The 15,748-nt window shown below is 39.5% G+C and overlaps 1 protein-coding gene across 1 annotated transcript in view; it reads left to right on the top strand.

Moving 5' to 3' along the window:
* The window catches only part of DMGDH (dimethylglycine dehydrogenase), a 48,856-nt gene that overhangs the window by 688 nt on the left and 32,420 nt on the right, over positions 1 to 15,748 (top strand). Inside the window, exons 2-5 of the mRNA XM_042449099.1 lie at positions 5,694 to 5,865; positions 8,422 to 8,520; positions 11,745 to 11,909; positions 12,088 to 12,292. Of these exons, the coding sequence (XP_042305033.1) occupies positions 5,694 to 5,865; positions 8,422 to 8,520; positions 11,745 to 11,909; positions 12,088 to 12,292 (641 nt within the window). The remainder of the gene's footprint in view (positions 1 to 5,693; positions 5,866 to 8,421; positions 8,521 to 11,744; positions 11,910 to 12,087; positions 12,293 to 15,748) is intronic.

The following is a 15,748-nucleotide window of genomic DNA, read 5'->3' as shown; positions in this document are numbered from 1 at the left end:
TGTAAACCTCACTCTATTTCTTCAGATGCATTTCGTAGACTTCAGTCTATTTCCTCAGATGCATTTGGAGAATATATGAATACTGTATGCTCTATGAAATGCATCTGAGGAAGTAGATTGATGTCTAGGAAAGCTCATGCTGCCAACTTCTTTATTTCAGTGAGACTCAAAAGTGCTGCAAGATATCTCTGCATACTGATTCTACAGACTAACATAGTTATATCTTTGAATCTACCTCCTTTGGCCAGAGTTAGGCTGCCTACGCACTGGAGAAATTAATCCACCCTGGCACCGCTTTGACAGCCATGGCTCAGGGCTATGGAATTCTGGGCATGGTAGTTTGTTGTGGCACCAGAGCTGGCGTTTTCTTTGCCAAGATTTGTACAGAGGGAGTTTGCCATTGCCTTTTCCTCATGCTGAGAGAGTGTGACGTGCCCTAGGTCACCCAGCTCCCAGAAATATCCCAGAGCAAAGCTCTGGTGCCACAACCAACTACTATTGCCAGAAGTCCATAGCCTGGAGCCATGGCAGTGGTGCCAAAGCAGATTATTTCTGCAATGCAGACATAGCCTAACTCTGGCCAAAAGAGTGGAACTCAATCTCAGACCAAATTCACAAGCAAACTGCTTCCCCTCAAAACAAACAAACAAACAAAAAACCTGGTTGTTTGGGATTGCCAGCTCAGTCATAAAACCCACTTGAGTGAGTCACACTCTCTCAGCCTCAGGGGAAAGCAATGGCAAACCTCCTCTGAACAAATCTTGCCAAGGAAACCCCATGATAAGGGGGGCGCCATAAGTGGGAAATGACTTGAAGGGACACAACAATGAAATGTTAGCAGGACCTAAATACCCCAAAGGCACCAGACCCCCATTTGATCTTGGAAGCCAATCAGGGTCAGCGCTGGTTAGTTCTTGGGTGGGAGACCACCAAGGAATACCAGAAACTGTAGCCTGCATTTCAGAGGAAGGAACTGGCACAACACCAAGAAAAACCCAGTGACATTCATGGGATCATCATAAGTTGATGGGTGACTTGAAAGTACACACAAACACATGGGAAATGTGGGATGTTCTGGGGACTTGACTTCCCATTTTCCTTGTTTGATAAAATTGTTTTGAGAATGATGTATACAGGAAGTGAATACAGTTGGCCCTCTATATACATGGATTCAACCATCCCTGGCTTGAAAATACATACATGCATACAGTACACACACACACACACACACACACACACACACACACTGTATGTATACAGGCAAACCTTGATTTGGTCATTTTATATAAGGGACACCATTTTACTGTGCCATTGTATTTAATGGGACTTCAACATCCATGGATTTTGGTATCCACAGGGGATAGTGGTGGTCTTTGAACCAAACCCCAGCAGATATGAAGAGCCTATTGTACAAACTTAGATTGAATTCAATTGTACCTGAGTACGTTTAAAGTTACTGTAGAATACAATTTACACCAAAGTGAAAGTAATATTAATTAATTTGGGGTTGGTTTTTTTCACTCTCACTCTTCTTCCAGAGAGTTCAGGGTATCATAGTGCATAGAGAATTCAAAGGCCTAGCCATATTAGTCTGGAAAATCAGTATGCAAAAGGATCTTGCAGTGCCTTTGAGACTACACATTTGAGGAAGTAGGCTCAATTCTACAAAAGCGTGTGCTACCAACTTCTGTCTTTCAGTTAGTCTCGAAAGTGCTGCAAGATCCCTTTGCATAATGTATATAGTTTTCCTTATTTAATTCTCACAGCAACTGTGTGAGGTAGATTGTAATGTAGGACTTCTTAAACTATTAGATGTGGGGGTTGGCAACTCTCCCAACATGCTCCCCTTGGACTGGTACCATATTTATGCCCACTAGTTACAATACAGTAGTTCCTTTCTTTCCTGAAAGCTCTCCAGAGACCAGCGCCAGGCGGATCAGGGACTGGCAGCAGTCTACTGACCACCATTTTGGGTAGCATCCTATCAGAATGGAACAGGGCAGGGCAGGGCAGGGCAGGGGACAGACCAACCTATTGTCGTAGTTTTTTGTGGGTTTTTTGGGCTGGCATCTGTGGCTGGCATCTTCAGAGAATGCTTGCCTGGAAAAAGTTGTCCCTTCAATGAACTTTGCAGCTAGGTAATTAAGTTGGTCTAAATCCAACACTCCCACATAATCAATGCTTGCTATGTCATGTTGCTGCTATGAACCTCTTCCTTGTTCATCACTTATGAAAGCTACAGGATGATGCTTGCTACACAAGATTAGTGCTGAACTAGTGAGCAGCACTAAAGCAAGGGACATTGGGCCAGAGCCTGTTCTTCAAAAGGTAACATACTAATTCCTGGTGCATGCATTTGTGCATCTTATAGGAATGCATTCTTATGAGCAACCTATGTAGGATTTAACAGAGGAAATACTTTCAGGCAATATATATATATATATATATATATATATAGTGTATATATAACATACCTGGATTGAGTCCCTTCTGGGAGAAAGACGGCATACAAATAAAATATATAAAATAAAAGAGTTAACACCTGATTCTTCTCCCATAACACTAAATCCTCGCATAGCCTTTGGTTGGTGTCACTGAGGTATCGTTCCCTCTTCCCCACCTATGGTTTGGAGTTCAACACAAAGTGAAAAGTGAAAGCGTTCCAGATGGCTCTCAGTTGATGTATTAATACTGTACACTGAAATATGTAGACACTGTAGAGTATGTAAGACAGTGTTAAACTAGATATCATTAAACTAGTATACACTGCCTCAATATGGGAGTTCCTAAGCAGCATATATGGTGTGCAAACCAGAAGCTGGTTGTGAAGTGGTGAGAGAAAACCTAGTGGTGCTGGAAATATTTTTAAAAGGGAATAAGAAACCTGTAATTCATTGCACAAATATTCACGAACTTTTGTTAAGTGCCTACAAATCATTTCAGATTTATGGTGACCCTAAGGCCACCAAACATGGAGTTTTCTTGACAAGGTTTGTTCAGAGGAGGTTTGCGCCTGAAGCTGAGAGGATGTGACTTGCCCAAGGTCACCCGCTGGGTTTCATGGCCGAGCTGGGAATCGAACCCTGGTTGCTACAGTCATAGGAGTTTATCGCACGGGATGGATCCCATGCAGAAACTTGATTTAAAGTAAAAACAAAAAAACTTTTGCGGGTTGTTTCTCAGGCAGGTTACATACTGCTGAGAAGCGGCGGTCTGGCTCTGCCTCTGCTTGCAGCGTCCGGGAACCGCAGCCTTTAAACCGTGCGGCTCCCGGACGCTCCAAGGAAGGAGTGCGGAAATCGCGCTCCTTCCTGGGCCCCGGAAAAGACGCCGCAAGGTGCTAGTCGCGCACTCGTGGTGTCACTTCCGGGACGCGATGTGCGGATGCAAAGTGTCTGCTACATCAATATGGCGGCGGCCGTGTGGAACGGCCGCCACCATTTGTCACGGACTCTGTCTGTGATAGGGTTAGGGGAGTCTGGAAGAGACGCCCCTTTTTCAAAATGGGACGTCCTAAGGACATCTCTTATGGCAGTCTGTAACCCGCCTCACACAACATTTGGGGTTAACCCAAGAAGAAATTAGAAATAATTTGCAAAAGTTTGTAGTTTTTCAGATGATGTTTGCGTTAATGAGAAATAACACAACATTAATCCGAATGCAAAGTTGACAAAACCCATTCCTTTTTACTTTTGGGACATTCCCAAAAGTAAAAAGGAGTGTGCTTTGTCGACTTTGCATTCGGATTAATGTCGCGTTATTTCTCAATGATGCCAACACGTCTGAAAAACTAACCACAAAAGAGGATTTTAACCAATTTGCCTCCATGTGATAAAGTCCATAGTCCAAAATTCAAATCACTATGCCAAACTGGCTCATAACCATGAGCAAACAGTGGTAAATTATGCAGAATGTTCTAGTAAAGATTAAACAGAAGCAAGTATTTCCTAGGTCCAAAGCACACTCCAGCATAATCCAGTTTGAGACTGCTTTAACTGCCCTGGCACAGGGAATCCTGGGAATTGTACTTTATTGTGGCACCAGAGCTCTCTAACAGAAAAGGCTAAATGTCACACAAAACCACATTTCCCAGAATTCCCTAGCATTGAGCCAGGGCAGTTAAAGTGGTCTCACACTGGATTATTTCTGCAGTGTGTTTTGGATCCTATTTTAGGCCAGCTGTGGCTTCTTTCACACTGTTAACTTGTGGAACCCTCTTCCCAAATTGAGCCAAAAAGTTGTTTTAAGAGCAAAAGCTGTGTGTGTGCACGCACGCACACATTCTGCCACTGCATCGGTAGGTAGGTAGGTAGGTAGGTAGATCGATCCAATGACCTTTACTGCTGAGTAGTGAGTTAAATCCAAGTTTAATCAGTTTACCGTAAATCCAGCATTCTCACATAATCAATGGTTGATATGCCATGCTGCTGCTGCTGCTAAGTGTGGGGTGACTGGCGATGTTTGTGCTACTGTGTCTGTACCTAAAATTAATTCAGTGGATTGACTTCTTGTCTGTCTGTCTGTCTGTCTGTCTAGATAATATCAGAATGCTGCACAGATGTTTGTGCTATGGAACTGTATTAGTAAGTCAAGTGTCACAGAAGCAACCTGGTTGGAGGGATGTGAAAGAGAGCTGTTGCTGATTGGACAGCTGCTCATTATTTTTGCATTTTAGTTACTTTGCTCTCCCTTAAGGAAAAGCCAGGATTAACAATGATTCTGTCCCCCCCCCCTCTGTTTAGTGATACTGATAGATAGTGGTGGGGAAACCAGTGAAAATTCATTGGGAGGAGGATGAAAATAAGAAAAAAAATGAATTTTTGAAAGAGGAAATGTGGGGGATGAATTTGGAGGAGAGAAAAAAATAACCAAATGGACAAAATGAATTTTATGGAGATTGAAGGGAGGAAATGGTGCATTTAGATATAATAAATCCAGAAAAGTCTCATTTGGGTGAGAAATGAATTAAAGGTAATGTCTAGTCGTAACTAACTGTAGGGGCCGGTGTTCATCTCCATTACTAAGCTGAAAAGCCATTGTTATCCGAGGACTACTCCATGGTCATGTGGCCAGCATGACTGCACCGGACGCTGTTACCTTCCCACCGGAGTGGTACCTATTTATTTACTTGCATTTGCATGCTTTTGAACTGCTAGGTTGGCAAAAGCTGGGACTAGTGACAGGAACTCACCCTATCATGCAGCACTTGGGCTTCAAACTGCCAACCTTCCAATCTTCTGGTCATCAGAATTGGTGTCTTAACCACTAAACCACTGCATCCCTTAAATGAATTTAGGGCAGAGAAATTATTTGAAGGGGGATTAATCTGGAATATACCTGGGTGTTGAAGTGGGGGAGGTTCTAATAGGAAACATGTATTTGGGGATGAATTGATCTAATTAATTTAATATAATTTGGAAGCCTGGGTGGGAAATTAATTTTGTGTTCAAGAGCTTGATGGGATATGATGACATTTGTCCAGAAACTCTTAGGTGACATTGTGTTAACAGTCTAAAAGTAAAATGATTGCCTGGCAAAAAGCGGGATAGAAATTTTAAAAAAAATTATTTATTTATATTAACATTGATGCCTTACTTGTTCAACGATTGATGTGAAACATGTACAACACAGTTTTATAGCTACTCCCTAATAACATAAAGAATAAAGTGTCCTATTTGCTATATATTTCCTAGGGAAGAAAAACCATTTTCTTTAGAAGCCAGATGGAAAGATACAGCAGAAACATTAATTATTGGAGGAGGTTGTGTTGGTGTGAGTCTTGCTTATCACCTGGCCAAGGGTGGCATGAAGGATGTGCTTCTTTTGGAAAAATCTGAACTCACTGCTGGATCTACTTGGCATGCAGTAAGAGGAATTCCCCATGCTTTGAACTTGTTTTGCTGTCTACAGATCATAATAATCCAATAAAATTTTTATAACTAGGACTAGATCTTAGGAAGTCATTTGAATTTATTTCTGTTTAATGACATGGAAAATGCCATATAGATGAAACTTATTGATTACTGATGCTTAATGTTAGAGAGTGACAGAACTGCTTGTCCACTGGAGCTGCTGCTGTGGCACTAAAATGCATACTCAGCAATTGCAAAGACTGACCCTTTAAATGTTACCATGAAAACCAAGCAGGCAGAAGCAGATTTTCAGTAATTAGCATGTTGCCTAGGAATTGTAGGACACTGAGAGACAGAAACATCAACGTTATTAAAAATTAGGACCAAGTCCTTCTAGAATCTTTGCAAATTAGAGAAGGCCCCACCTTTGCATTCAAGTCAAGATGTTACCTTAATTCTACCTTTATGGTTGTCAAGGTCTTATTTTAAACTGAAACATTCTCATGCTGATGTAGGGAGAGCATCAGTTTCATAAGAGCCTCTAATTATACTGAGCATAGCATTCACAGAAAAACTATTTATGTTTCATTAGTTAGGCAAGATGTTCTGCCCTGGAACTCACTAGATAGATCCATGTTACACAAACTATAGTGACATGTAGTGACCATGAAGAGTTTTCAGTGGCTTGCAGTCACAGAGTAATGCTAGATAGCAGCTCATGTGTCAGTGAAGACTGTTCAAGTAAAGCATGTTAAATGTAACTAATACGTACTATAACTTCTGAAGTGGCATACATTTACAGTCATGTATATTCCTTTATTTCTGTAAAATGCCACCACAATGATCTAGGGGGCAATTTGCTTGGAACTCCCCCCCCCAGGCAGTGCAGACTGTCCAAAATGCAAAAAACAACAAAAACACACACACCCCATCCTGAATTGTCTGGAAGTCCATTTCTGGATTTGAAAATCAGGGTGTTTTTTTAAAGATGAGGAGGGATATGACTCTGCTCCTTGTCTTATGAGGGTGCATGATGAGGAAAGGCATACTTTGCCCACCTATAAATAATCACAGCAGTACTTGACAGGCTTCATAAAATATAGTGAATATCTCCCATATATTTTAACTACAGTGTGCTGCACAATGTGGGATAGCCCTGCTCAGCGGTGTAAGGGTGAGATGAGCGTATTTTCCCTCAATGAGAATTCTAATCCACAAAGGAAATTTTATTTCATCCCCCAAATTTCTATCAAAGCAGTAACTTAAAATTTCAGTTGAGAATTTAGAAACAGAGTTTAGGCATCCAGAGGGGGAGCAGGCAAAATTTCCTAGGGGTTGTGAACACAACAGATGTTAGACATCTAAGTGTGAACAATTTTAAATGACTCCCTTTCTGCCATATTAGAAATTTACGAATTGAAGAAAAATTTCACTGGGGAAAGGAAGAAATATTATTGGGGGGCAATATTGCTCCCCCTCACAGTAGATCGAAGTTGGGCCTCCCCAGCTATTGGTTGCTTGAGCATTTCATACAGTTCTTAGCATTTAGTTTTCATGTTTTCTTAGAGCACTCATGTTTAAACTTTTAGTCTCTGTTAGTATATAGCAGTGATAAGAAACTTTTAATATATGTACCAGATTTGGCTTGCCTCACCAGCCCATCCAGTCAATTGGGCATCAAATGGAGACTCTTTTCAGTCCATGGAGCCTATGCCCTTATCATAGGAAAGAATCAGAACTCTGAGCCTTATAGCATTAAAAATAATCCTGGCAGGCAAACAGAGAGAAGTACATTTCTCCACATGACACTGAAGCACTTTCATTCTCTTCCAGTCATCAAAGAGTGGGAGTCGGTGGTAAAAACGTTCCTTTTGCCAAACAGATTTCTCCAGCTTGGCAAAGGGGACACTTTTATGACCTTTTATTATCCTCTCCCATGCTTTTACAAATGGAAGATAATGAAAGTGCTTCAATGTCATGTGGGGACAGAAAGAGAAACACGTGCCTCTCCATTTGCCTGCCAGGTTTGTTTTTAATACTCTCAAGGCTCTCTGAGTGTGCCTTGAGGCCACAGATCAACTTTTCCCCTTGTTTTCTTCACATGGCTGAGTCCCATGCCAAACTGGTCAGAATTCCACACCTCAGCTCCTGAAGTCCTGGCTGAGTATGTTTACCACAGAGGAGCAAAGCTTGTAAAAGTTATCTTACGGGGGGCGGAGGGAGGCAGAGCTCTCAGAAACCTTCATCATGTGGGAGATTCTGGGAGCTGTCACCCAACCTTTACAAAGCTCTAAACTTTTCCAAGCCCAGTGCAGGAAATGCTATTTAACTGGTAGCACAGAATGTCAACTACCCTCAGATAGTCATGGCACATAAATGCAAATAACTTAGTAGGTATCCAATGCTTGCAACAAATGTTACAATAATCTTCCTCTTTTTATTGGGTTTGCTACAACAAATGGAATCTGCACTCTGCAAATAGATTTTAAAGAGGAGCAAAAAACCAAACAGCATGTCTAAATATATGATAATATCTTTGGTCATCTTTTTATTTATTTTCTTTTTAAAGGCAGGTTTGACAACATATTTCCATCCTGGAATAAATCTGAAGAAAATCCATAATTACAGCATCAAGCTTTATGAAAAGCTAGAAGAAGAAACAGGACAGGTAATAAACTATTAAATTAAAGATTCATATTAGTAGTTTTATGAAATTTTATATTCTAAACAATAATGGATCATATGCAAACCTGGCAATTGTAGACAGTGAATATCTGTACATTTTATGACCTGTCTCCTCCTTTATTTATTAAAAATATGTGTTTATCATCTTTCAAGCCATCAGATAAAAATACATGAGAACAAATGATGGAATGCATCCCTGTCCAGCAAAGGATGAATCCCTATTTCCCGATTTGCCCTCCAACTAACCAAAAAAATGTCTGTCTTATCTGGATTTAAACTTCAGTATATTTGCCCTCATCCATTACATTACTGACAACAGACACTGGTTTAGTTCCAAGATTTCCCTGTAGGTGGAAATGAGAGATAGAATTGAGTGTCATCCTTAGATTGGTGACACTGAACCCCACATCTCTGGAAACTTTTTCCAGTGATTTCATGTATCTGTTAAAAATCATGGGGGACACCACAGGCTAGTGGTCAGGGTGCTGAACAGGAACTGATCAGCACCAACTACTGAGTTTGTCTTTTCAGGAAGGAACAAAGTCACTGTGAAAAGTACCTCTAAATCTCATCCCAGAGAGGTGGCCCAGAAGTACACTATGGTCAGTGGTATCCAAAGTCACTGAGAGGTTCAGCAGAACCAACAACCACACACTCCCCTTGTCCAGTCCCATACATAAGTCATCCACCAAGGTGACCAAACGTGTCTTATCAAGACTGAAGCCAGATTGAATTCGATCTAGGTATGGATGGACCCAGACTGGCCTTCACTGGAAGATGTTGCTACAGGGACAGAATTGACTCATGTACATATACATCAACGTGGCCTCTCAGGATGATGAGACATTCAACAGCACCTCTGTTGATCATTTCAAGGTCAAAGTAGATGATCTTTCAGGATCCCATGGGAAGATGTGGTCCTTTAGAAGACATTTAGGGATTTAGCTTAGAATCCCTTGGATTTTGCTTAGAAAGAAAGTGGAAGCCAGTTCAAGTAGTAAAAGGATGGTAATACATGTTCTCTAAACCACACACCAGAAATCAATCTGGCTGTCCTATTTTGCACTAACTGTAGCTTCCAAACACTCTCCAGTTCAGTCCTGTGTCAACAAGGTGGCGATTAAGGCATAAATTTGCCTTCCCCAGGAAGGAGTAAGGGCAGTCCTGGACAGAAAACATGGCCATTCTGGAGCAATGATGTGTCAAAGGTCCAGAACAGATGGACAGGAAAAATCACCTTGATCCGGCTTTTTCTGAAAGCAGGTTGAAACCCTGCATGCCCATACCCAAGGTGGACTGATTACCCACAGGCTGACCACATGTGTGGACTCAAGCTGTGCCATGGATTTTTTTGTTCCCTCCCCAATATACATGTTCACTATTGCACAAACACACTATCTGTAACCACATACTCCAACATCCACCCAGATGCCATCCTGTTACATTGCTGCACCTTTGATTGGCCACACTGTCACACATGCAATGCTCTGCCAGTACAAATCATCAGTAAATCAATGTGTGAGTGATACATTGGCAAAGAACAATCATGGAGGCCACCCCTACATGCCCCCTTCACCGCATGTCCTTGCTGGATTGTCTGGTTTATGTATGTTGTAATTGCATCCATTTGAGTTGTCGTGCTTTCATTGTTTTGCTTTGCCACAGCCCCGCACTGGCACCAGGCTGTTTATATGCAAGTGCAACGATTCACTTTTTCTCAGATAAGTCAGAGTATCTCAGCTTCTTTTTGCTCCTGTTTTTAGCCCTGGAGTGTAGCTTTTTTTCAATTTCCACCTGCTTTGGGGGCATATGTCCTTGAAAGCAGTTGAAAGATACTTTATTTTGCTTGTCCATTTCACCCCTAAGTGCACCCCAAAGCTGCAAATTTGACCTGAGAACTTCTACTTCCAACAGTGCAATTACATGGGGGAGGAGGGGAAGGGAACAGAAACAGTGATGAAAATAAAAGAGTGGTGGCAATAATGGGAGGAGGAGATATTCAGCTCCAAATATTTTTCTTGAAGCATGTTTCAAGAGGTCCTCAGAGCCAAGGTACTATGGGAAAGATGGCTTCAAAAATCATCTCTACACACCAGCAGCAAGGAAAGAGGAGAAATTCACTCCAAACCACCTAGGGTTCCATGGGACCAAGGCACTTGATAGGGTTTGGTTAGACATTCATTTTCACAAGTATCATGTATGTTTTAACAATTATTTTTTAAATTAGTTTGTAAATGGTAGTTAAAATCCTTGAGAAGAAAAGACTAAATATATTTTCTTGGAAGATCTCAGGGAAGTGAGGAATTCACTGCCACTGTTATCACATTTTTGTAAAGTGAAATGAAAGGCAAAATGAGTTTGACGTCATCAGGGAAACTCTGCCAATGTCAATATGCAGTGTCCCTTAGTTCATTGTAAGTCCTTTGATGGCTCTTCCAAAAAAAGGAAAGAATGAAAAAGAAAAGGAACACTGTCATCTATAAACATTCATTATCAAATTGTGTGGCTGAAACACTTTTCTAAAATGAGAAAAATCTCCAGTTATTTTATTTATTAATTCAATTGCTGCATTTATAAATAATGTTTTGGAAATTTTTGAAGAAATTTTAAACCTAAACTTTTCTGGCTTAAAAATTATTTGCACATCGAGGTCTGGTTTATGTTGTATCAATTAAAAGACCACTGATCACTCTATAAACTTTCAGACAGTTGGCAGAAAAAATGTGCAATTCAAATTACTGGATTATGTCTTTGCAAATAGAGAAAAATATAGCTGAAGATGGAAGACATTTTGAACTATAAAGTATGCTGTTTTTTAAAATGTTGTTTACATTTTTGTTCTATTTTGCATGAATGGAAAGTTATTAATTCTACAATCATCATATATTTATATTACATCCAGTGGATACACGTTGATATGGAGCTGGTGTTTTAGATTATGTTTTAATTTTTGTATGTTTTTAATCTTAATTTTATACTGTTTTAATTTATTATTTTAATTGTTCTTAATTTCTTATTTTTTAATGTTTTAAAAGTGTTTTTATTTGTGAGCCACCTTTGGTCCCTTTTTGGGAGAAAGGCAGCATAAAAAACAAACAAACAAATAAATAAAATACACGATGTCATGATTGTTTACTTCTTTGCTGGATTTCACTTAAATTTTCTATATTTGGATCCTGATAAGTCCTTTTTCCCTCTTCCAATTAGGCTGTGGGTTTTCATCAACCTGGAAGTATTAGACTTGCTACAACCCCAACAAGAGTGGATGAGTTTAAATACCAAATGACTCGTGCTGGTTGGCACCAAGGAGAGCAATATCTAATTGAGCCAGAGAGAGTCCAAGAATTATTCCCTTTATTAAATATGGAAAAGGTAATTATATCCAATTGGTTTTTGTATTTCAGTATTTAGCCATTTTGTCCTTCTTGATGGACGGATTTCTAGAATTACACTTAGCTGCCCAGTGAAACTTTAATATTCAGATCTTCCCTCTTTCTCATCTGTTGGTTAAAAAAAACTAATATAATTCAATTTTCTTCTATTCACTTAGGTTTTAGCAGGTTTGTACAATCCTGGAGATGGCCATATTGATCCTTACTCGCTCACTATGGCCTTGGCTGCAGGGGCCAGAAAATATGGTGCCCAGTTAAATTACCCGGTCCAAGTAACTAATCTAAAACCAAGAGCAGATGGGACCTGGGAAGTTGAAACTCCACATGGAATAATTCAAGCAAACAGAATTGTGAATACAGCTGGTAAGAGATGAACCTTATTGTGGTATCTTTTACAAGAGACTCAGTTATACAGGTTGAGGTATTTGACACTACAGATCACTAATATGTAATGCATAAACCAGCACAAATCTGGTGGGTTTGCATTAGTGATATGATGACCTTGTGAAAAATATTTTGGCATGAAGCTGTGAATTTTTTAAAATAATTATTTATTGATGCTAATCGTTTATAGAGCACTAGAATGAGCAGTTCTAATGATAGAATAAGAAGCATATTATTAATAGTATTAGTAGTTATTAGTACATAGATCAGTGGGTCTTGCTTCCATGGAAATTAATGTAAGGCCATCAGAATATGAGACAAGTGTTTATAACCAAGCACATCTTGGTTTCAAAGTATAGGTTGGCATTTCACTTTAACAGAGAAAATGGATGAGAGCATTGGGCAATTCTGTTAAGATGTTCATGGATTGTTCAGACACCTAACTGGCATATATTCCATTTACACTTTATAAATAATTATAAGACACATTCACCCCACTACACACACACACACACTTTACTGTGAGATTCATTTTAAAAATTCAGTTAGGGTATATTCAACTCCTTAGTGTTATTCAGTGGTTATTTATGAAAGTATTATTATTTAATTTTTAAAGCATTTATAAACAAGTTGAGATGTACCTAGCATTGCCTGGGCCCATTCATAATATCATAAAAGGGATCTTTATGGCCTGCTGTTTCCCAGTCTCCATTTTTTAAAAAGCCACAGGAAACTTGCCAGAATTCTTACCTCAGATAGCCCTCTCCTGTTTGTATGCCTATTTTTTCACCCTGCTGAATGTTAGCAGCAGTACTTTAGCCTCTTCGTGTTTTCTTCACAGCCTCGGGCATCTTAGCAGCTTTAGAAAATGCCTTAGAAAGCCCTCTCCTGTTTACTGGCCCTTTACAAAAAATATTTTTGATGAACTGTGAAGACTCCCTTTTTTGTTTCTAGGAAGATTCCCAGAGGTTAGGATTCTGATTTGAAATTTTGAATTCCCAGAGGTTAGGATTCTGATTTGAAAGTTGGAATGCTCCCGTCTTGGAAAAATGACCACCACATCACGCCTGGGATCTGGGATACAGCCGGGTTGCAATTGCCTGGTAGCAACCTGCAACCCGACTGTATCCTGTTAGGGAACAGTCAGGATTTATGTCGGTGCGATAAGGTCCTGTGCCAAAGGTAATCTAGCACAATATCTTGATGAGTTGTTGTTGTTGTTGTTGTTGTTATTATTATTATTATTAGACCACTATTCTCTCTATTTAAGCCCTTTCTATTCTATTATTATTATTAGTAGTAGTATTAGACCACTATTATCTTTAAGTAATTTTTTCATATTTACATAAAATCCAGTAAAATCACAACAAAACGAACAAAATCTAACCATTCTTTTTAAAAATAGGCTAAAAGACTAAAAGGTCAAAGGCTTGATAAGCACTTTTGCCTGTGAAAAACTCAGCCAGTTTGACCAGCCTTGGGAGGAAGTTCTCCAGTAAAGGTTCTACTATGAAAAAAATGTCCTGTCTTCAGTACCCAACAACCTAAGAATACATCATTTTTGTGTGAATGAAATAGTAAAGAGGTACATAGTAAAACTGCACAATGACTATATGAATAGAAGGTGATGGTTTGTCAGATACTTCATATTTAGACATCCACATATATCAGTGATTCCCAACCTTTTCTATGCCCCATACCTCTAGGAAAGATTTGATCAATGTTTGAACCCTCTACAAAAGTAATATCACATTTGAAGATGAAGAAGTCTAATTTCTAAATTTTGAACTACAAAATTGGACCACATACAATACTATGGGTGGACAATTGAACTTTTTAGTGCATAAAACATAAATCTAAATTAAGCAATTAGATTCTAATTTATTCAGGAAAAAAAATGAGTGATGACTTGTGACTCATCACCCGAGAACACAAATTATTCTTTGCTGCAATCCCTGAAATTCCATTTCACATCACTGGGGGGTACAGGCACAGTTTGGGAATCCCTGGGAGAGGTTCCACTTTTCTTTCTCCCAAAAACTTGTTCACTATATACTGGTAATTTTCCTGGTATTTTCATTTGATATTTTGTCTTTTTCCTTCCTGCCCTCTTCTCTCAGGGATATTTAAAATGATTATGATTCAGATTTGTCCACATGAACAGAAGGGTTCCTTCTGTCATGCAAAGGGCTTCTCTTATTCACAAAGGGAACTGAAACTCAAACATGGGTGATTCTTTACCAATCGTTTGCTGTAAGTCCAAACTGCATACCCTCCAACGTTCTAGAGATGGAAATTAGGACACACATAGACAGGCAATATCAGATCAAGACTGCAAAAAAAAAATATTAGTCAGAAAGAATAAACAAGCCAAGAGAGGCTGTAGTAGTTTGCTTTTGTCTGAGTCTACAGGAAACTTGAGTATAAACGTCTTTTGCACTTTGAACTCAGTTTGCTGTGACTGAAGTAAGGTGAAGACAAAGGGAATCTGGGAGGACTAAAGAGAAAGTGGAACATTTTTAAAGCGGCTGAAAAGGGGGATTGCAGAAGATTAAGTGGGACAGTCTGCCAAATTAGGACAGCAACAGTTAGTGCCTTCCCTCCAAATAATGGTTTGCAGTCATTCTCAACTGAGGTTATAAACTTAATTTGAAGTTAGCACAAATCATTATTTGTTGCCAGATATTAAACTAGGGTCCAAAACACACGGGTCAAATAAAGCACCTTCTGGGCACTTTGTGGGCATGGCATTCAAAGTACACATGTCCCCAAACTACCTAGAAGTTGCTCTGAGGCCTCCTAAGGTGGCTCAAAGCTGGCCCAAAAAGGCATGGCAAAATTGGCTCTTGCTGGTGGACAGCATCCAGTCACCCTGGTCCTGGAGTGATCAGGTCTGGAGTTCCTTTTTCCCCATTCTGCTTCACCCCTAGGAAATAGGGGTGGGATTCTAATGTGATGATGATGGTAGATGGATGAGCGTGTGTGCTTACAGCACAGAACATTCCTGAGCTCCAAGCCATGAACTGAGCATCTGGGTGAGGGGGAAAGGTAAGCTGCTCTTTAATAAATCCAGTGTGCTTATTAACTTAGCACAGTAGAGCTAGCTTGAAAATTCACAGTAAATTATTATTCATTTTGGAGAGGAGGATATTCAAGGAAGAAAGAAGATTGGCTGTGAGTGTTGGTAACATACACTCATCATAGTTGTATTTACCTATGCTGACCCACGTCATTAATCAATACCAACTCTAAATGATCCTTTTGGTTGAACATTAAAACTGGCCACTCTGACTTTGGTTTAATAAGTTAACAAAATGGTGAACAGATGTCACAACTTAATAGTAAAATTCTGCTCATTAAAATGTAGATAAGAAAATGTACAAAATAATAATAATAATAATAATAATAATAATAATAATAATAATAATAATAATA

The sequence above is a fragment of the Sceloporus undulatus genome, chromosome 2 (genome assembly GCF_019175285.1).
Source record: "Sceloporus undulatus isolate JIND9_A2432 ecotype Alabama chromosome 2, SceUnd_v1.1, whole genome shotgun sequence".
Classification (NCBI taxonomy): Eukaryota; Metazoa; Chordata; class Lepidosauria; order Squamata; family Phrynosomatidae; genus Sceloporus; species Sceloporus undulatus.
This window is presented reverse-complemented; position numbering and strand designations above follow the sequence as displayed.